The 19,341-nt window shown below is 38.6% G+C and overlaps 5 protein-coding genes across 5 annotated transcripts; 2 read left to right on the top strand and 3 right to left on the bottom strand.

The window, feature by feature from the left end:
- Nucleotides 1-140: 140 nt before the first annotated feature.
- Nucleotides 141-2,219, bottom strand: LOC127806052 (uncharacterized). The gene is made up of 3 exons (XM_052343036.1): nt 1,654-2,219; nt 1,477-1,552; nt 141-1,077 (listed from the first exon to the last, which is right to left on the bottom strand). Exons 1-3 carry the CDS (start codon nt 1,956-1,958, stop codon nt 316-318), a joined length of 1,143 nt encoding a protein of 380 aa, XP_052198996.1. The 5' UTR covers nt 1,959-2,219; the 3' UTR covers nt 141-315.
- Nucleotides 2,220-2,557: 338 nt separating this feature from the next.
- Nucleotides 2,558-4,083, bottom strand: LOC127806056 (proline-rich protein 3-like). The gene is made up of 2 exons (XM_052343047.1): nt 3,374-4,083; nt 2,558-3,192 (listed from the first exon to the last, which is right to left on the bottom strand). The coding sequence occupies exons 1-2, from the start codon at nt 4,044-4,046 to the stop codon at nt 2,855-2,857; spliced, it is 1,011 nt and encodes a 336-aa protein (XP_052199007.1). The 5' UTR covers nt 4,047-4,083; the 3' UTR covers nt 2,558-2,854.
- Nucleotides 4,084-5,564: 1,481 nt separating this feature from the next.
- Nucleotides 5,565-6,892, bottom strand: LOC127786626 (proline-rich protein 3-like). The gene is made up of 2 exons (XM_052314147.1): nt 6,256-6,892; nt 5,565-6,167 (listed from the first exon to the last, which is right to left on the bottom strand). The coding sequence occupies exons 1-2, from the start codon at nt 6,800-6,802 to the stop codon at nt 5,824-5,826; spliced, it is 891 nt and encodes a 296-aa protein (XP_052170107.1). The 5' UTR covers nt 6,803-6,892; the 3' UTR covers nt 5,565-5,823.
- Nucleotides 6,893-9,826: 2,934 nt separating this feature from the next.
- LOC127792902 (subtilisin-like protease SBT1.5) lies at nt 9,827-12,625 on the top strand. Its single transcript, XM_052323556.1, has one exon. It carries the CDS (start codon nt 10,033-10,035, stop codon nt 12,373-12,375), a length of 2,343 nt encoding a protein of 780 aa, XP_052179516.1. The 5' UTR covers nt 9,827-10,032; the 3' UTR covers nt 12,376-12,625.
- An 846-nt stretch (nt 12,626-13,471) lies between these two features.
- Nucleotides 13,472-18,028, top strand: LOC127789063 (60S ribosomal protein L19-1). Its single transcript, XM_052317823.1, has 5 exons — nt 13,472-13,646; nt 16,316-16,438; nt 16,721-17,034; nt 17,624-17,688; nt 17,777-18,028. Exons 1-5 carry the CDS (start codon nt 13,535-13,537, stop codon nt 17,799-17,801), a joined length of 639 nt encoding a protein of 212 aa, XP_052173783.1. The 5' UTR covers nt 13,472-13,534; the 3' UTR covers nt 17,802-18,028.
- The last annotated feature ends 1,313 nt before the right edge of the window (nt 18,029-19,341 follow it).

Raw genomic sequence — 19,341 nt, 5'->3', positions numbered from 1 at the left:
GTGATGAGAAATGCATGCCAACCTTGCCCAATACTAGTAAAAGAGTGGATCTATCTCTATTATCTTGCAACAGTATATGTTAGTGTGGGCTAGCAATTGCTTTAAATGGCAGCAGATGAGGTCAAGATTCAAGAAATTGCTTTAATGTTCTTTGAAGGAGCACTAAATTATGATTCGGTACTCAAACCAGTTCGCTAAACCTGCAGGAGACATCTCAACTTCTTACTCTCCCCTTATTCTAAATTCCTCAACTAACATTTCTATAGTTCTTGCAACTTAGATAAATGGCGACGGAGAAGACAGCAAAACGCAACTTCACAACATTGGCAGACACAAAAACGCCGCCGCTGCCGCCAGCACCAGTAGCAGCAGCCAGGATGCCCATATCCAAATTCTCCACAGGTTAATCCGTCGCAAAATCTCCTTTTTGTGCCCTTTACTTCTTGTCATCGTTGATTTACCAGCAGTACAGGTTCTGTTGTTGTGGACACCATTCTCTTCTGTTCCAATCTTCTCTTCCACTTTCTGGTTGTTGATCGTCAGTTCCCTGAGTTTCAGTGACAATTCCTGTACTGACTCCGCCGGCCAGATTGCTTCGGCACCGGAATCCATGGACGACTCGCCGGTTCCTTCGGAGCTCCCTTCACCCTTCTCGGTAGTTTCTTCCTCATCCTCCTCGACATCAGTATCATCACTATCTTCATCTTCGGTCACAGTCAGTGTCATTTGTAGTTCATCTTTTTCAGAAGCGTTTCCTTTTCCTCCATTATCATGCTCTTGTTCTTCGTCAATCAATTGCATTTCTGGGTTTCCTTCTGCTTTGTGATCAACTGCTTCTTCGGCTGCCTCAATCACCACTTCTTTCACAACTTCTCCTCTTTCTTCAATCAACAGCAGGGTTTCGTTGCCTTGATCTCCTCCGAACAGATCCGCTTGAAATGTCTCCATAATCTTTCGTTTGGCCATGATTTCGGTGATTTCTACATCCAGGAGACGCCCTGTTGGCTTGATTCCTTTCATGCTTAAATAGGTAGGCTTCTTGTTCAGGCCACTTATATCAAGCATGGGGTTGTCATCCTGACCAAGATCATCATTTCATCACCTAATGGAAGTCTCAAATACATAGAATTCTTATTTCATAGGCTCCAATCCTTCTCTCTCATTACATTTCAATCTCATGGCTTAAAAAGAAATTATTTCGTGTCTCCAATATATTACGTCATCAACAAATCTTAGCGTCCCAAATCAATGATGATGATAAGCTATGGCATCTTAATATAAAGGCAAACCTACTAGTGTTCAGCTGATTAAGAAAAATAATGACACGGATGTATTAATCCAGTTTACTCTTGTTATTGACATGAGATAACAGATCACTGGCATGGGACGCTAAAATTTGCTGTCGACGCAGCGCTGCACGAAAAAAATTCTAGTGGTTTAGAAAGATTATAGGTAAGAAAGAATTGCAATCATTACCAATGTCAACGCTTTTGTGACGTCCAACGTTGTGAAATCGAACTGGGTAACAGACATATCTTTGATTCCATCCGTACTGCAACTCAAGGAGAGGTCAAACCGATGATGTTTGGTAAGAAACAGAGAAAGAAAAGACAAAAACTTAATTAGCTCAAAGAAATTAATTAGCCCACGGACCATGGATCATAATCTGAAGGCGGTGGAGAAGAGTCCTGAAGAATAACAAGGAGGCCCTGTCCTTGATCGTCTAGTAGTTGGTTGTTCAATTCCAACTTGGGTATTGATTGCGGCGGCGGTTCTTCAGGGAATTCCGGCTGGAGGCGGGATCTGTTGGCGCGCCTTTTCCTCAATCCAATTGCAGAAACCGACACGACGGTGGCAATTGCCGCCACTCCGCCCAACAAGAGCACTCCAACAACGCCGCCTCCGCCTATTTGGATCTTCTGCTTTTCTTGCTTCCTCGTGCCATCGCGCTTCTCCATGTTCTTTTTCGATAAATCTCCAAATTTCCGGGTGGGTTAATTTCTCAATGGAACCTGGTTCTTCTCATCGGGATTTTCATCAGATCCTGTGTCAGTGTTGAGATTAGGGACAGTGGGGGGATGAATGATCGGTGGAATAGGAAAGTGTAATCGGAGGTTGAAGCGGGCATCTCATTTGACAAAAAGAATATTAGAATTTTGTTGTTTACCAACAAGCTTAGCTAGCTAGGAGCCAAGAAAGCGCAAGCTTCTTGTGCCACGCTTGAGCAAGATACTTGCCTACTTGGTATAACTGCCCCCACACTCCACGCGTGACCAAGTTCATCCAGATCTCTCTCTCTCTCTCTCTCTCTCTCTCTCTCTTCAATTTTATTTTTTGTTATCAAAAATCAATCTCTCCAAGTGGTTTAATGCATATGTTTTCTAGGTTTAAACATAGATTAGAAACAAAGTATATTAAGGTTAGTTATGATGCATTAGGAATCGAGTTATCATCAAATTCCTTGTGTTATTGCCATTACAACTAAGCATAATAGACTAATACAAAAATTATAAAAAAAAATAATAATAAGAGAGAGAGAGAGAAAAGAATAATAATAACCAATAATACACCAATGGCAATGTTTATGAATAAATTGCATTGCATCCTCACAATGGACATGAATTTCAAATTTAACAAAGAAAATAAATAAAAGAATTCCACCAGCAAGAGGGGCATGGCATTGCATGCCCTCAAAAACTTATTTGTGGAGATTAACTCCTCAGAAATATTCAAATGCAAAATGCAAAAACCAGTCCCTTTTCCCCTCTCCTCCTCCTCAAGAATGTCAAAAGAAAATGAAAAATGACGGCAACAAGAACCATTTGGTTTGCTGTTCTGATCAATAAAACATAATCTAATAACCCCTGGAGATAGCAGGTTTTGATTCAGGAGTGTAGAAGAAAGGCCCAACGGAGAACAACTTCACGTTCCTGTGCTTGAGCAGATTATAAGAAGATAGAGAAGCCCCAGCGATCCCTTTGTTCGCATCTGTGGCAACTTTGCAGGTCTCCGATGGAGATTTCTCAAGGAAGGCTTTGCACTCTGTAACTTTCAGAACATCTTTAAGCTGAAAAGAAGACACCATGGTGAAGAAGTACCCTTTTGCATCTGTTGGCTGGCTCACCACGGAGAAAGCCGCCGACGCATGGCCGTTCTTGTCGACGGTGGGACAAGTGATTCTCGCTAAAGCTCCTGCACCATCAAAAGCAAGCAATGCAATCCTTATTAAGAGATCAGCTTAGATGCCACTTGATGCGGAATAAAACAAATGCAGAAATAAATTGTGTTACGGGCACAAACCAGTAGAGACATTCAGGTAATTCTTACATCTTTAAGGAAGTACTATGAGCATCATGTGGAGAGGAGAAATTACCTTGTAAGGGAATGAGTTTGGCTCCGGACTTGCAGTAAATCATCCCTTGAATGCCAGTAATGTAAGAAAGGAGTGTCTCTTCCTCTGTTTTTGGAGCATACCCATAGCCATCTGCCTTGGGTTTCAAGACCTCTGGGGCATACCCATAACCATTACTTTTGGGTTTCTCAATTTCTGGTTTTGGTGCATACCCCGCCTTAGGTTTCTCTACCTCTGGTTTCGGAGCTGTCTTAGATTTCTTGTCCTCTGGTTTTGGGGCAGAAACGTATCCATTGGTCTTATTAGATTGCTCAATCTCCGGCTTTGCCACATGCTCACCTGTTTTGGGCTTTTCAGTCTCTGGTGTTGGAGCATACCCAGTTTGAGGCTTCTCATAAACCTCCGGTTTTGGGGCATAGCCGGAGCCATCTGTCTTGGGCTTCTCAATTTTTGGCTTTGACGTCATACAATCACCTTTATGTTCCTCAACCTCTTGGTGGGCATACCCCGAACCACTTGTCTTTAGTTTTTCTAACTCTGGTTTTGGAAGATACCCTAGCGTAGGCTTCTCAACCTCTGGATTAGGTTTCTGAACGCCGGGTTGCGAGAAATAGCCATAATCAGTTGCAGAGCTGATAATGGCCAATGACAAGAGTAACATAGAGATGGCGAGCGAGGAGTGGGAGAGAGCCATGGCTTGGGATATGAAAGGCTAACTATGGGAAGAGACTTGAGAGAGTTGAATGGATTGGTGCAACTGTCTGTGCTGCTCCCTTGGCCTTTTATAAGGTAATAATACCAATGTATCTCTTGCATTAATATTTAATTGGTTGTGACTTGAGATTATGAAATGAAATAAAATGGAAGGAGCAGTGCGAATTGGCAGGCACGATAGCCTGCAAATCTCAACAAATGGAGTTGCCGCGGCGCCAACGACTCAACCACCATGCCACCCCTACTTGCCTTCACGATCTTCAAATCCTAACATTCCGTCAATTCCCATCACTCTGGTTACTATTTTTATAACTGTTAGTATTATGGCTGAATTGAAAATTATATCCCTAACCACACCTTAATTCTATGGATGGAATCTAAAGCCTTTACTAAAAGGCGGGGTGTTAGCCAATATAGTTGGGCTTGGGCCACCACAATTGGGTCAGAAGCCCATTAAGACAACCATTGTCTTCCCGCAGAAATATTGATACTCTGAAGCCCAGCCCATGTAGCTGGGCCACCGTGCAGAAACTTAAGCCCTTCAGGATATTAGGATATGACAAGAATAATGCTACCCATTATCTTTAATTGTTACTGTTGATTAAGACGAATAATTTGATTGGTTAATTAAATATTTTATATATTTATTATTAATTAATTAAATTATTTAAATATTAAAGATAATGAAGTACACTTATTATACATTGACTATTGACAATAATTAGCATTCCCTTATTATAAAATGTAATTTGAATTGAATATTTTTAGCTCATTGATAAAAAGATGAGCACAAGACTAATTAGACACAATTGTCATGCAAACTAATTACAGAGGACTATAGTTACCATTGATGTACTTGTATCAATATTACTTTACAATTTTTTTCTCATCGGTAAACAATATAAATATTGGCCACTTTGAGATATTTCAACTAGAACGTATGTTTTGAGGAGTAAGAGAAAATTACTGTTGATTACTATTAATCAATGGTTCACTAATGGTAATTATGGTTGAAATAAATTTTAAAATAATTTAGAATTTTATTCTAAATTTAAATTAAACCCATTAGAATAAGGTTTGATTATTTTAATGTAAGAGTTATGTTATTATTAAGTAATTTATTTTTATATGGTAAATATTCCAAAGGATTAGGATAATAAATTATATAGGAAATTTTTGATTCGTTATATTTAATTTAAGTAAGTATACAATCAATATTTTAAAAACTATTTAAAAGTTGATCTTCACTTGACAATTGAAGACTTTAAAACCCAGAGATTAAATCAAGTTTTAAAATCTGAGAGGTATTTTATATAGAATCAATAAACTTAAGTGGTAGTCAGTATAATTCTATATTTATTCAATTGATATGACAACATTGGGTCTAATGATTTTAAGATCATATATAATATTTTTATCAATAAATTATTATCTTTAAAGGGACGTTGTTTTTAAAATTACTTTTGTAAATATTAAAGACTTTTCATGCAGAGTGCAGACCAACTAAGTAAATAGCCAATAAAATGATCACCAAAATGAAGCATTCTCATTCAAGATCTGATCCCAATACAAAAACTCAAAACAGTTCTCATAAAAAAAAAAAAAAAGCAAAAACAAAAGAGCAAAAGAGTTTACAAATCAAATGATATCACGACTGTGAATTGCCAATCAATTATTTAACATCTTAAAATATATAAAAAGAATTCCCACACCCAAGGCAACAACTTCTTGAGCTGGTGTTTGATCAAAATAATAATCTAATAACCCCCAGAGACAGAAGATTTGGATTGAGGAGTGTAGAAGAAAGGCCCCACAGAAAACAACTTGATGTTGTGGCTGAGCAAGCGATACTTGGATGGTAGAGGAGCCCCACTAATCCCCTTGTTCACATCCGTCGCAACTTTGCAGCTCTCTAATGGCGATTTTTCCAAGAACGCCTTGCACTCTGTAATCGTCACTCCTCCGGCTGCTTTGAGCTGCTGAGCAGACACCGTGGTAAGGAAGTATCCTTTGGCGTCCGTTGGCTGGCTTAGGACAGAGAAAGAAGCCGACTCGTACCCGTTCATGTTCACGGCGAGGCAAGTGATTCTGGCCAAGGCTCCTACAAAGAAACCACCAAATAAATTAGAAAACAGGGCCTTGAATGACAAGAGTAAGAAAAGTAATGTTCCAAGTGAAGGAATTTGTACCTTGGAGAGGAATGAGTTTGCCACCAGATTTGCAGTAGATAAGGCCTTGGATGCCGGTAGCGTGGTAAGAGAGCAATGTGTCTTGTAACTTGGGCTTCTCCTTCTCCTCTGGCTTTGGGGCATACGCATATTCGTAGCCATTTGATTTGGGTTTCTGAGTCTCTGCTTTTGACACATTCTGTTTCTCAGAATCTGGTTTTGGGGAGTAACCATAACCATAGCCATTTGTGTTGTTGGGCTTCTCCTTCTCCTCTGGCTTTGGGGCATTCGCATATTCGTAGCCATTTGATTTGGGTTTCTGAATCTCTGCCTTTGGCACATTCTGTTTCTCAGAATCTGGTTTTGGGGAGTAACCATAACCATAGCCATTTGTGTTGTTGGTCTTCTCTATCTCTGACTTGGATGCATAGTCCTTTTTGGGCACATAAGAAGAGTAGTTGGGTTTCTCAAGCTCTGGTTTTGAGGCATAGTTACAATCCGTGGCAAAGCTCCTAGTAGCCAGTGGCAAGAGCAGGAAGGAGAGAATAAACAAGTGGGTGAAAGCCATGGCTGCAATTGGCTTGGAATGGAAAGGGCCAAGGACTCGGGAACCTTGCTGAAACTAGACACATACGGGTCCAGCGTTGCTTCCATGGCCTTTTTATAAGGCCATTGTGCCAATTTTTCTTCCATTATGGGATTTATTTATGGGAGCATATTCTATTTCTCACGTCTAGTAGATAGCAGTTGTTGGCTAAAATGAAGTGGAAGGCTTAGCGCCAGTTAGCGGCACCATAGAGCATATAATAATAATTAATAAAATCAGATGAGTGGGGCAGCACTAATCTACAGGAATTCTTACTTGCCCTCAAACACAATCATCATGCATAGCTTCTTGACATAATCCTAGCATTCCATTAACATCCATCGCTATGATTATTTTTTATGGTGGATGAAAAACAACTGTTAATGTCCACCTACAGGCAAAGGTCCTGAAAACTTAACAGAGATTCCAGATTCTAATCATCAAACTGAACACACTAAACCAACCCTGTTTCAAATTGCTTTTGGGCCTAATTTTATGGGTGTTATGGGCCTGTTCCTTGGACATTCAACTTTCATCTGATTGGGCCTGAAGCCCATTCCTCCCAATAGAAAGTCGTTGGGCCAGCATGCAGACGCCCATTAATATTTAATTTTGTCTTAAATACATATGGGCAAACACCATTATTATTACTTATCTCACAATTTATTCCAAATAGGATAGAAAGCTCAATTACGCATGTTCTCCAGGTTTCCACACACCTGACCTTTAGGAAGCAGGAAGATAATGATCATCTCAAATAAAATATATAACTTGAATGTTATTATTATATTATTATAAATCAAAGTATCATGTTATTTGTACAGAACAAATCTTACAAAAAAAATTTACAGGACAACCAAAATATCAATTTTACCTCTGCAATTAATAACCCAAACGATGCAAATGTCCCAAATGCAGCATCTCTCTCTCCCCCTGTCTCTCTCTCTCTCTCTTTCTCACACCATTGGCTCCAGCGACAGAGACAGTAGTGAGGCAAGGCGCGGGGGCAGAGGCGCGGCGATGGGGCGAGACGGCAAAAGTAGAAGTAGAATAATGTGGCAGCGTTACGGAAACTGACACCAGCGGTACTTTTGTACGTGAAAGGCAGAGATTGATATTTATTTGCGGTGGTCATCTAATTGCATTAAACTGTTTCCTTGTTTGGATCTCTCACCAATAAATATCAGCAAATTATACAAAAAACACGACTGCCTTGGCCCTCGGGCGTAACCATATAAAGCGCCAGCCTAACTTGGGGACCGAAATGGCAACGAAGGGATATGCACACGCACCGCACGGGAGGTACCAAGTAGGAATGGGATCCGTCCCATTGTGCCAACATCCTATTTCTACAGCAACAAAATAAAATATATTGCAAAAGCATGACTTCAAGGCACCGTAATAATATAAACAACCCAAAATAATTGAGAAAAAAAAAATGAATGACCAAATGTCCCAAAATAACAAAATTGCTCTCACCCTGAAAAAATACTTTTGTTTTCTTTTTATGGCTACCTCTTTTCTCATTTTTTTATGATCGTTTTATTGCCTCATCTCATGTTAATCATCGTTACATTGCCTTGTCGTCTTGTTTAGCGTCGATCGTCGTTATATCACCTTACAATGAAACTCGATAATTTCATTTTAAATAAAATTTAATTAATCATTCTATGCGTGCTCAAAATTGAAAAATCAATTTTCACGTGTAAACAGCCAGGCATAAGTAGTACTTCCAGAAGTACCACTAATTTCAGACTCTATTAATACATTGTTAATATATAGCAGCATATGATGATATTTTGAGTTCCAATCTTATTAAGTCTCTTTCCTTCCTAATCTTTTAACTTAATTATTAGCTGGTCCTCCACGCCTCTTTCTCCCTTCTCTCCTCCAATCCAACTCTATTTATGTTTACCATTGCCTGCCAGCCTGGAAGTTGATGATAACTCTTAACTAAATAATAAATATTGAGTCAATCACAAGCAAATTAAGTCTGATGTATTTCTTTGATGAAAGTTAAATCCTAAATATAATATACTAATTATAATTATTAGACACTTTCACTTCACATTACAAGAAACATAAAAATAAAAATATAAAACACATAAAAATAATACCTCTCTTCAGTATAGTTTTAGGAGTAAATTGATTGAAGACGCCAATAAAAAAACGTAATTCCAAGAAACATAAAAATATAAGACATCTCCTATGAACTCATTGAACTTAATTACTTAAAACAAATCCATTAATATTCATTTTCATTAAAATCTTCTTTAATTTCTTAGCAGCCAAACAACACAATTAAGTGATGATTTAGTATGGAGGTTCAAGCCATTATTAAAAGTTTTAGCCTTCCAATGCCATTTTTTTTAAAACAAAAAAAATGATCATCCATACATTTGCATAAACAGTACTTCTATACAATTAATTTTTTTTAAGAAAAATCTTTTTGGGTTAAAAGCTTATATACTTTCGGATTTTATTATATATACAATGTAGTATTATTGTTACTAATTATGTTTCATTTTAATCTTTTAAAACAAATCAAAACTAATTTTTAAATTATATTTTTGATTTGCGAATTCAAAAATAATTAACTGATTAATTTTGAATTAAATTATTTGAACAAATCATGCATACCTCGGAATAAAACGCATTAAATTTATCAAATAAAACACTTAGCAATACTTAAAATTCAATCCTTGTTGTTAATTCTTTAATTTATTAACAAAAACCGATAAATAATATTCATCAAAAGTTGCAATATATATATATATATACACACACACACAAAACAGGAAATTTATCTATCAAAATACACATACTTTATAATAATTAAATAATAAGTCATGCACAAATGACAGAAGTTTGCTTTGCTATCCTCCGTGACTTTCCACTACCTTAATGCTGCTAAAAGTCAAGCTATTACAGACGACACATTCGCCACCTCGCGATCATGCAATCGCTTTTACCTCCTTCCTCTCTTTCTCTCTCTCTCTGGCGTCCACTCCATCCACGCCTTTTCCCTCCATTTTCAGGCGTTATATATATATATATATATATTCTACCTTCTCTGTAACTGCTTTCGCTTTGATTCTCTTATCTTATTTTGAAAGCTACCTTTTGATGCCTCTTCCATTATAAAGGCCCAAAATATTATTGCCTTCCACTTCAACACCCTCACACCAATCTCTCTTTCCCCCTCTCTGCTGATGGCACAGTTCTGGTGTCTCGCTTTGGCTACTAGTTTGCTCGTTCTCCCTGTAATTTCCGGTGCTTATTCTGAAACAAGGCAAACTTTTATTGTCAGAGTCCAAACCGACTTGAAACCCTTGGTGTTTTCCAATGTCGAGAAGTGGTACAGTTCCACCCTTGGAAGCCTCAGTTCGTTGCCGATAGATTCTCAAAGAGGGAAAGAGAGCAACTTCATTCATGTATACAAGACAGTTTTCAGCGGTTTCTCTGCGAGACTGACCAGAAAGCAAGCCCAAGAATTGGCCGGACGGCCAGAAGTTCTCGGGGTGTTACCGGACCGAGTTCGTCACGTTCAGACGACTCGGTCGCCGGAATTCCTCGGACTCGGCCAGCACAACCCTGGCGGCCTATTAATCGACTCCGATTCAGGCTCCAACGTCATCATCGGAGTCCTCGACACCGGCATATTCCCAGAAAGGCCTAGTTTCCACGACGAAGGCCTCGGGCCGGTCCCTTCTCATTGGAAGGGAGAGTGCACCGAAGGAGAGAAATTTACGAAAGCAAACTGCAACAAAAAGATTATCGGCGCCAGGTATTTTATTAATGGGTATAAAGCCAGTATGGGGCCGATGAACACCACCACTGATATCAAGTCTGCAAGAGACATCGAAGGCCACGGCACTCATACGGCGTCCACCGCCGCAGGGAGAAAAGTGGCCAATGCCTCCCTCTTCGGCCTCGCAAGCGGCGTTGCGATGGGAATTGCATCAAAAGCGAGAATCGCTGCCTACAAGATATGCTGGAAGAAAGGGTGCTTAGACTCGGACATACTCGCCGGCTTCGACAAAGCCGTGGAAGACGGCGTCAACGTCATCTCCCTCTCAGTCGGCGCCGGCTCTGGCCTTCCCTATGACGAAGACCCAATAGCTATCGCTTCGTTCGCCGCGACGGAGAGGGGAATCTTCGTCTCGGCATCCGCCGGTAACAACGGCGCTGAAATGTCCGTCACCAACGTAGCTCCGTGGATTACAACCGTCGGCGCTAGCACAATTGACAGGAAGTTCGCCGCCAATCTTTTGTTGGAAGACGGCACGATCATCACCGGATCGTCACTATTCACCGATAAACCATTGCCTAAAAAGACTTACTTTCCCCTGGTTTACGCCGCAAATGCCTCCAAGGACAACAACATCATAGACTTCCCTTCTCCGGCTAGCACGTGCCGGCCTGGCTCCCTGGACGAGAATCTCATACGTGGCAAGATCGTCGTATGTGACAGAGGCGGTGTACCGCGTGTTCTGAAGGGAGCGGCTGTGAAGGCAGCCGGCGGCGTCGGTGTGATCGTCGAAAACTTGGCCGCAAACGGGGAGGGCTTAATCGCCGACGCCCACATCCTGCCGGGCCTGGCCGTTACCGCTTCAGCCGGTAACAAAGTTCGTGCCTACATCAGCTCCTCCAAGAACCCGAGAGCCACCATGGTTTTTGGTGGGACCCGGGTCGGGGTTAAACCCGCCCCTATAGTGGCCTCGTTCTCCTCGAGAGGGCCCAGTTCCGAATCACTATACGTGCTGAAACCCGATGTCATCGCGCCAGGTGTCAACATCCTAGCGGCCTGGCCTGATACGGTGTCACCCTCAACACTACCGTCCGACCGAAGGCGCACTGAGTTCAATATAATCTCGGGTACATCGATGTCTTGCCCGCACGTGTCAGGCGTGGCAGCCTTGCTCAAAGGGGCCCACCTCGACTGGTCACCGGCGATGATCCGTTCCGCTCTCATGACCACCGCCTACACCATTGATTCCGTCGGGAGGCCGTTGCTGGACGAGACGAACAACGAGATTGCAGACGTCTGGGCCACCGGTGCGGGACACGTGGCCCCCCAAAAAGCCGTCGACCCCGGCTTAGTTTATGATCTGACGGCGGACGATTACCTGGACTTTCTCTGCGCATCGGGCTACAGCGTCGGAGAAATAAAGCACATCGCGGATAAATCAGTGAGCTGCAAGGAGAAGAAGCAGTATAGGCCGTGGGAACTGAACTACCCGGCAATCTCTGTTGTTTTTGAGAACTCATCGCAGGTTGCGATGACGAGAACGGTGACCCACGTCGTAGACTCGGCGGCGACCTACAGCGTAAGAGTTTCGCCGCCGAGAGACGTGAAGGTCAAGGTGGAGCCCTCGAAACTGGATTTCAAGGAGAAGGGCGAAAAGAAGACTTACACAGTGCGTATTTCTTCGGGAAATAAGCCGCCGCCGGGAGGCCGCTCGCTGCAACTTGAGTCGGGCAAGCTGACGTGGACTGACGGAAAACACCGGGTCTCTTCGCCGATTACGGTGGTGTGGCTGGCCCCGATGTAGAAGACTTTGCGCGGGACATAATATATTGGAGATAACTGTGAATATTTTCCAGTATTGTGTGTGTTACAGATAGTAACAGGTTAATGTTTGTTCCTTAAACGGAACGGGGGACTTGCAACGTGGAAGGTCCATATCTCAACTGTGACTGTGAGGGGATAGTTTGTTTATAATAAATTTGTATGATTAAGCTAAATCCCATCCCATCCTTAAATAAAGATGTTTACCAGAGAGAATATATATAAATATGGAAGTCCCTTTCTTCTTATCTTTAAAAAAATAATAAAATTAATAAGATATATGTCTAATGAATTAATGATAGTTGTTTAATTCCTTAAGAATATATTATAACTATGTATTATAATCGTAATTACCATAATTAGGTTGGGTCAGAAGGTTAGTTGAGACCTAAATTCTTCTTAAGCCTAGAGATGGGGGGTTAGGGTTATTCATGCACAATCTTAGAATCACCATACTTGTATAATTTTTAATATTTATGATATCGATTACATTAAGAGAGATAAATTATAGGTTAAACATTTGACTCTTACGTAGAGTGAAAATCGAAGTCGTAATCTATCAAATTTATATTAATATATTACTCATAGATTAAACATTTGATTCTTACGTAGAGTAAAGATCGAACTCGTAATCTATCAAATTTATATTAATATATTACCTATCCGATCGTTCGATCTATATTTCGAGAATTATTCATACACAATCTTTATATCTTAAAATCTTACTGCAATAATTATTTTTTATTTTATGATTGAATCGTTTTATTATTACTATGTAGTTAGCAAAGAACATTCTACATCACCTTTTTATTTTTACATAAAGTAAATGGGTTATAAGAATCATTATTAAAAAAATAAAACAAAATATTTAATATATTACTTGATAAGTAAAAATAAGTGGAGATATAAGGGAAAGAAAGTGCGACAAGGAAGGTAAACCTAAAGGCCCAGCCCATTCTGATCAGAAAGCCCAACTAAAGGGCAAGCCCGCCTAGAAAACCCTAGGGCCGCCATACAGGATGGATGGATGGATGATGGTGGTGGTGGTGATGCTATAAAAGCTTATCTTCACCGATCTGTCGCTCTCTTTTTTTCGCAGCTTCAAGAAGAAAGGGGAGGGAGAGGGAGAGAGAGAGAGAGAGATGGTGTCGCTGAAGCTTCAGAAGCGGCTCGCCGCCAGCGTCCTCAAGTGCGGGAGGGGCAAGGTGTGGCTGGACCCCAATGAAGTCAATGAAATCTCCATGGCCAACTCTCGTGTGTTCCTCCTCTTTCGCTCACCTAAATTCTCTTTCATTAGTTTGCTTCAATTATTTCTGTTAAGTTGTGGATTTGTTTTTATTTTCGAGTCTTGTGGTGGAATCGATGATTTCAATCCGATTTTTGTTTATATTCGTCATTTGTTTTTATATGGAACTAGAGTACCAGTGTCTTAGAAACATACTGAATTTAACCTACCGACTGCCTGTTGATTTGGTGTGCTTAAATGTGTTCTCGAAAATATCTTTCTTTTTTGGTACTCATTTTTGCACGAAAAAGTAATGGAATCAGGAAGCGCCGCAGGTATATTAGGTGATTGGTAAAAATCGATGGAACTGGTTTGAGTTGAACAGGGTTCTCTTTTGAGCACTGATTTTGGATGCTTTGTGTCGATATCTTAGTTATTTATTTAGCTTCCGATAGTGGTGTCTTCTTTTATTTGTTAATACATTGAAAATAAGTTAATACTGTACCGTCTGGAGATGTTTAATTGGAAGTTTTGTACGTGTTGCTGAAGGATCTAGCCCTTGAAGGTTTCCTCCGTGTGTGAGTACTGCGGTCCAATTGACCCCAAAGACGACCTTTATGTAAGTTGTTTGTTCAAACAGGAAAAAGAAAGGTCAGAGAAGATTTGAGATGACGCAGATGATTACGGGTAGTTGTTTCATACTGATCAACTCAGTGCTATTAAAGGCCCAAGGCGCACTAAGGCACAAAAGAGTGTTGGAGCCTAAGGCGCACTAAGGCACAAAAGGGTGTTGGAGTTTAAGGCGCAAGGCATGATGGAACTAGGCGCATACTAACTAAAAAGAAAAATGTTGAAGAATAAGGTATAGAATATGTCTTAACTCCTAATAATATATTCATAAGCATGTTATCAAGGAAATTTAAAAGTTCAACATATACTAATGAAAAGAACTATAAAAAATGGCAAAAGATGCAATCTAAAAGTCTTTAAGTCAACTTAAATTAAATCTTAAAGTAATTTATAGGTGTTAAATCTTACTCAAGATTAACTAATTATGCATTTTAAATAATCTAAAAATCATCCTCATCATCAAGATCAAACATTTTCACATTTTTATCATTAGAAGCATCATCTCTAATATCTTCTTCCACATCATCTCCCCCTCCATCTTCATCTAGTTCAAATTCAATTGGAGTATTTGAAGTAATAGTCCTTTTACTCATTGTCAAATTTATAGTTGAAGCAATAAATTTAAACCCTAAACAGTAAAAAAAATTAAATAAAGTAATAAACAGTAAAATAAAAATCATAAAAAACAGTTAAAAAGGCCCAGGCATGTATAAGCCCAAGGCGCCTTGGGCCATGGGTGCAGATGGTCTGCACCCACCTGGAAGGATTCCAGGTGCCCGAGGTGCGCCTAGGTGTGTGCCTTTAATAACACTGGATCAACTTATTGGAGTTTATTCTGGATTGCAATATCAGTAATTAAAAATTTGAGTTGGACTTCTAATTTGTGCATCAGAATTCCCCTTCACGTGGCATACATAGGAATGACAATGGACCCAATATGAATCAGGTGTACCATATTCTGCAGTCATATATGTATTTGTACTTGCATTTCATTCCTAATACCCATTCCCATACCCACTAACTAATATACTTAATTCCCCATTTTGCATCCTCATTGGATAGCATATATCCATCGGATACAGTTGTAGTCAGGCTGTTCAATTTAAATTTAAATTAGGTAGGCAATTAAATTTTGATTTAAATTTACCTAGGCCCACACCCACTCGTGGTTTATTATTCATTTCTTATGCCTGTTCAATTTAAATTTTTTAAAAATCTTTTTATTCATTTATTATCTCAAATTCTCAATGAAAATCTATGGTTGCTGCGCTTTCAGATTATACCATTATGAGTGTTGAATGTTAAATTTGTTATACTAAGTTAGATCCAAACTGTAAACTGCCTAATGAGATTGGTTGTGGGCCTACTAGCCAATAGCCTACAATTAGCCTTGACTTAGGTAGGCTGCGTGGGTCTTGTCTTGTATGCATAATGCACCAACATTATACTAAATAAAATCTAAATATTTGTTTATATATAATATGTATTGATTAATGGTTGTAAATTGGTTATGGGTAAGGGTCTTGTACCCATCCTTTGACTCGTCCTTAGCTATTTTTTTCCTTGTCCATATTCACACTTTGTCTAAACCTGCCTCAAATATAACAAATTTGATAGATACCCATTTGCTTGGTAAAAATTGGCATCTTAGGCGCACTTCAACCAAGTTTAGTCATTGCAGAGTTGAAGTAAAATCGTATAAAAATCAACCGTGTGATTTTACTAAATCATATCATGTACCTCCCGTATTCTTAAAATTACACTGACATCTCTTTGGTCAAATATTTGTTAAAAAATCTTTGTAATTTTATAGAACTTTAGGGATACCCTGTGTAACTTTAATCTAACCTCATGAAGCAACCAGATATAACTTTTGGATGGTAGGTGTAGTTGGTGTAATGTCTAAAAAATGAGGGATACACTAAATTATTATCATACCCTCTCACTGATAAACTTGACAGTTTGTACTATTGTTTTGCTTGTTTCATCGATGCCCCTTTCAAAATTAACCTTTATCTGCTTGTAAGGGTCTTCTTGTGTATATTATAATTTTGCTTCCTGGGTGCAGGGCAAAACATAAGGAAGCTGGTCAAGGATGGTTTTATCATTAGGAAACCAACCAAGATTCACTCACGGTCCCGTGCACGCAGAATGAAGGAGGCCAAACGAAAGGGGCGTCATTCTGGATATGGTAATGCAATTAACAAATCACTGCTGTAATTGTTTTCAGTGACTTACATGAGCATATATTTTATTTTTCCTATGTAATATGAAAAGAATTAAACTAAAATTTGCTTAAACATGTTGACATATCTGTTGATATGCTGAATTTCAAAAATCTTTTTGCTGGGTACACAAAGGGTTAGTGATATGATATGTATGACATTCTGTTCTTTCTCTGGTTTCAGTCAAATGCAAGGGAAACGTATTGATTTTTTTTTTTTTTGTATTAATATCCCTTGATTGAGTTTAGGTAAGCGCAAGGGTACAAGGGAGGCAAGGCTGCCCACAAAAATACTGTGGATGAGGAGGATGCGTGTGCTAAGGCGTTTGCTCCGAAAGTATCGGGAATCAAAGAAGATTGACAAGCACATGTACCATGACATGTACATGAAGGTGAAGGGTAATGTTTTTAAGAACAAGAGAGTACTTATGGAGAGCATCCACAAGTCCAAGGCTGAGAAAGCTAGAGAGAAAACCTTGTCTGATCAATTTGAGGCAAAGCGCGCGAAGAACAAGGCCAGCAGGGAAAGAAAGATAGCTCGGAGGGAGGAACGTTTGGCCCAGGTAAGATACTTATTAACAGATTTTATGGATCTAATCTTGAGATCTTTGTGTCTAGTGTTGACAACATCAAGATAAATTGTTCAAATAAAAAAAACAGATGCACAACTTTATATGCTACTTAAAAAAAAGTCTAGTTAAACACACTACTTTTTGGCTTATTAAAGTCTAGTTATTCACTATCATGTATGTATTGTGTTTATATGCTACTGGAGATCTATATTTTGGCCCCATTAAATTGTGTTTGTGTTGTTTAAGTAGCTTACTTTCACCATCATGTATTTGTTGTTATGCCATCCATTTTGATTTAGTGCTTTTTGTCTTCTCTGCCCCTTTGGGGGTGTGTGTGAAAGGGAGAGTGATTTTTTTTTTTTTTTGGGAAGTGGATGAGTACATTTATGTATGCAAATTTAGTTTTAGTTATGACAAGTGTATCTTCCAGTACTGTTTCTGTATTATTATAGAGTCCTATGATTTTCATCCATTTCATTTCAATGTGATGCTCTACTAATGCCTCGCCGTTTGTTGTCACGGGAGCATCTCACCTGCTCTCCCTGAGGCTGACTGATTTTTTTCTTTTTTATGCGTGCAGGGACCAGGGGAGAAGGCACCACAACCTCCAACAACAGCATCTGCACCTGCAGCTCAACCGGTTCAGTAAGTATTCTGAAGGAGGTTTTGTTTCTCATATGTGATTGTATTGATTGAATGAAAGTTGATTAAAGTATTGTATTTGCTTTCCCAGGGGGTCCAAGAAATCCAAGAAGTAAGATCTGCAGTACTATGCATGAATTAGGGATTAATGTTTTCTACCTTGTCCGAGTTCTTATCCACTATGATAGTTCTAGTTCCTTTTTGACCCAGTTTGGTTTTGTGTTCGGCTGTTTTTGTGGAACCATGTAATTCGTGTGTAGAATCAAGGCTTAAAAAATTGGTACTTAGGCTCAAGTTGCCCCTTGTTCTGCAAATCTTGAATCAATTTCTCTTCTATTGCTTACACGTGCGCAATACAATGGACAAGATGTTAATCTTGCCCTTTTGGAGATTGGGGATTCTTACCAGATAATTACTGGGTAATACTAATGAGTGGTTATCCTTGTGGTGCTTCTGTAATATGCAGGCACAATGTAGTGGAAGACCTGAAGCCTGAAGGCATTGCGAGTGGGTTATGCCATAGCCCAATGGATTCATTACAAAACAAGCTAAATTTTAGTGCACTGTGAAAGGTTAAACATGAGGGGAAAGGGATGGGATGCATATCTTTTGATTGAGCGTGTTGGTGAGCTGCAAGAATGGCAGTTAAACATGAATCTTGATGGATGGGCGACGGAGTCGTAATTTCTAATTTGCTTTAGAGTTCTCATTGTTACTGATCTTTAGCCATTTGTGGATAACCATATCATTTGAATACCCTCCATCCGGGTAGAGATAAAAAGGTAAGAAAATAAAAAAATAACAAAAATCGATCGCTTTGTATTGTGTAGAGTGGCTGTTCTTTTATTTTTTTATCAATCGATCAAGATAAAATAAAAAATATAGAAAATATTTTCAATTTTAAATTCAAGGCGGAAAATTATTCAGTTTCCAAATTTTTCTCAAAAAACACCAGCCAAAAGATTATGCAATTCTTAGAATTTTTTTCAAGTTGACCAAAATCGATATTAATTATACTATATTAATATCCATATAGAGTAAAAATGCGAATTTTAAAGTTTTGATACAAAAATCTAGTGAACTTATAATGTAAATAATTATTATAATAGTTAATAATATTATAATGTTAATATCAAAATGTTGGTACTATAAGCATTATAAGTTTAATAAATAATTAATTGACTAATAATATATAGTCAAAATATCAATAACACTAATATTATAAAATATCAATAACAAGTTAACAAAATTAATATTATAAAATTTCTAAATTATAAAAATAAATCTATGCATACCACTAACTATTATTATTAATATTGTAATAATACAAGTACCATTAAATATAATCAATTTAGTTTATTCATAATTCCAATATAATTGTGATAATGAAAAGCATAGTGTCATAAAAGTATCACAAATATTGTATCAATAACAGGAATTTTATAATAATATTACCAATACGAATATATTGCATTGTACAATAGTTGGTAACATGTTTTATAGTAGTCATTTAGGATTTCTTTTTCTTTTTCTTTTCAGTTTTCATGTTAAAAGAATTCTTAATATTTAACAATTGAACACATTTTTTTATTCTCCGTGGAAAAGGAGAAACTGGAGATGAATTAAAAAGTTTTTTTTTTCTGTAAGTGGAGATGA

This window comes from Diospyros lotus, chromosome 1 (genome assembly GCF_014633365.1).
Source record: "Diospyros lotus cultivar Yz01 chromosome 1, ASM1463336v1, whole genome shotgun sequence".
NCBI classification, from domain to species: Eukaryota; Viridiplantae; Streptophyta; class Magnoliopsida; order Ericales; family Ebenaceae; genus Diospyros; species Diospyros lotus.
This window is presented reverse-complemented; position numbering and strand designations above follow the sequence as displayed.

What these genes read in the sequence shown, in the direction of transcription:
- LOC127806052 (XM_052343036.1), bottom strand. Translation starts at nt 1,958, where the DNA reads ATGGAGAAGCGCGATGGCACGAGGAAGCAAGAAAAGCAGAAGATCCAA. An exon ending in CCTTCAGATTATGATCCATG is followed by an intron (nt 1,553 to 1,653) that starts GTCCGTGGGCTA and finishes CTTGAGTTGCAG; the next exon opens with TACGGATGGAATCAAAGATA. An exon ending in TCACAAAAGCGTTGACATTG is followed by an intron (nt 1,078 to 1,476) that starts GTAATGATTGCA and finishes GATCTTGGTCAG; the next exon opens with GATGACAACCCCATGCTTGA.
- LOC127806056 (XM_052343047.1), bottom strand. Translation starts at nt 4,046, where the DNA reads ATGGCTCTCTCCCACTCCTCGCTCGCCATCTCTATGTTACTCTTGTCA. An exon ending in CAAACTCATTCCCTTACAAG is followed by an intron (nt 3,193 to 3,373) that starts GTAATTTCTCCT and finishes TTGATGGTGCAG; the next exon opens with GAGCTTTAGCGAGAATCACT.
- LOC127786626 (XM_052314147.1), bottom strand. Translation starts at nt 6,802, where the DNA reads ATGGCTTTCACCCACTTGTTTATTCTCTCCTTCCTGCTCTTGCCACTG. An exon ending in CAAACTCATTCCTCTCCAAG is followed by an intron (nt 6,168 to 6,255) that starts GTACAAATTCCT and finishes GTTTCTTTGTAG; the next exon opens with GAGCCTTGGCCAGAATCACT.
- LOC127792902 (XM_052323556.1), top strand. Translation starts at nt 10,033, where the DNA reads ATGGCACAGTTCTGGTGTCTCGCTTTGGCTACTAGTTTGCTCGTTCTC.
- LOC127789063 (XM_052317823.1), top strand. Translation starts at nt 13,535, where the DNA reads ATGGTGTCGCTGAAGCTTCAGAAGCGGCTCGCCGCCAGCGTCCTCAAG. An exon ending in GGGAGGAACGTTTGGCCCAG is followed by an intron (nt 17,035 to 17,623) that starts GTAAGATACTTA and finishes TTATGCGTGCAG; the next exon opens with GGACCAGGGGAGAAGGCACC. An exon ending in CCTGCAGCTCAACCGGTTCA is followed by an intron (nt 17,689 to 17,776) that starts GTAAGTATTCTG and finishes TTGCTTTCCCAG; the next exon opens with GGGGTCCAAGAAATCCAAGA.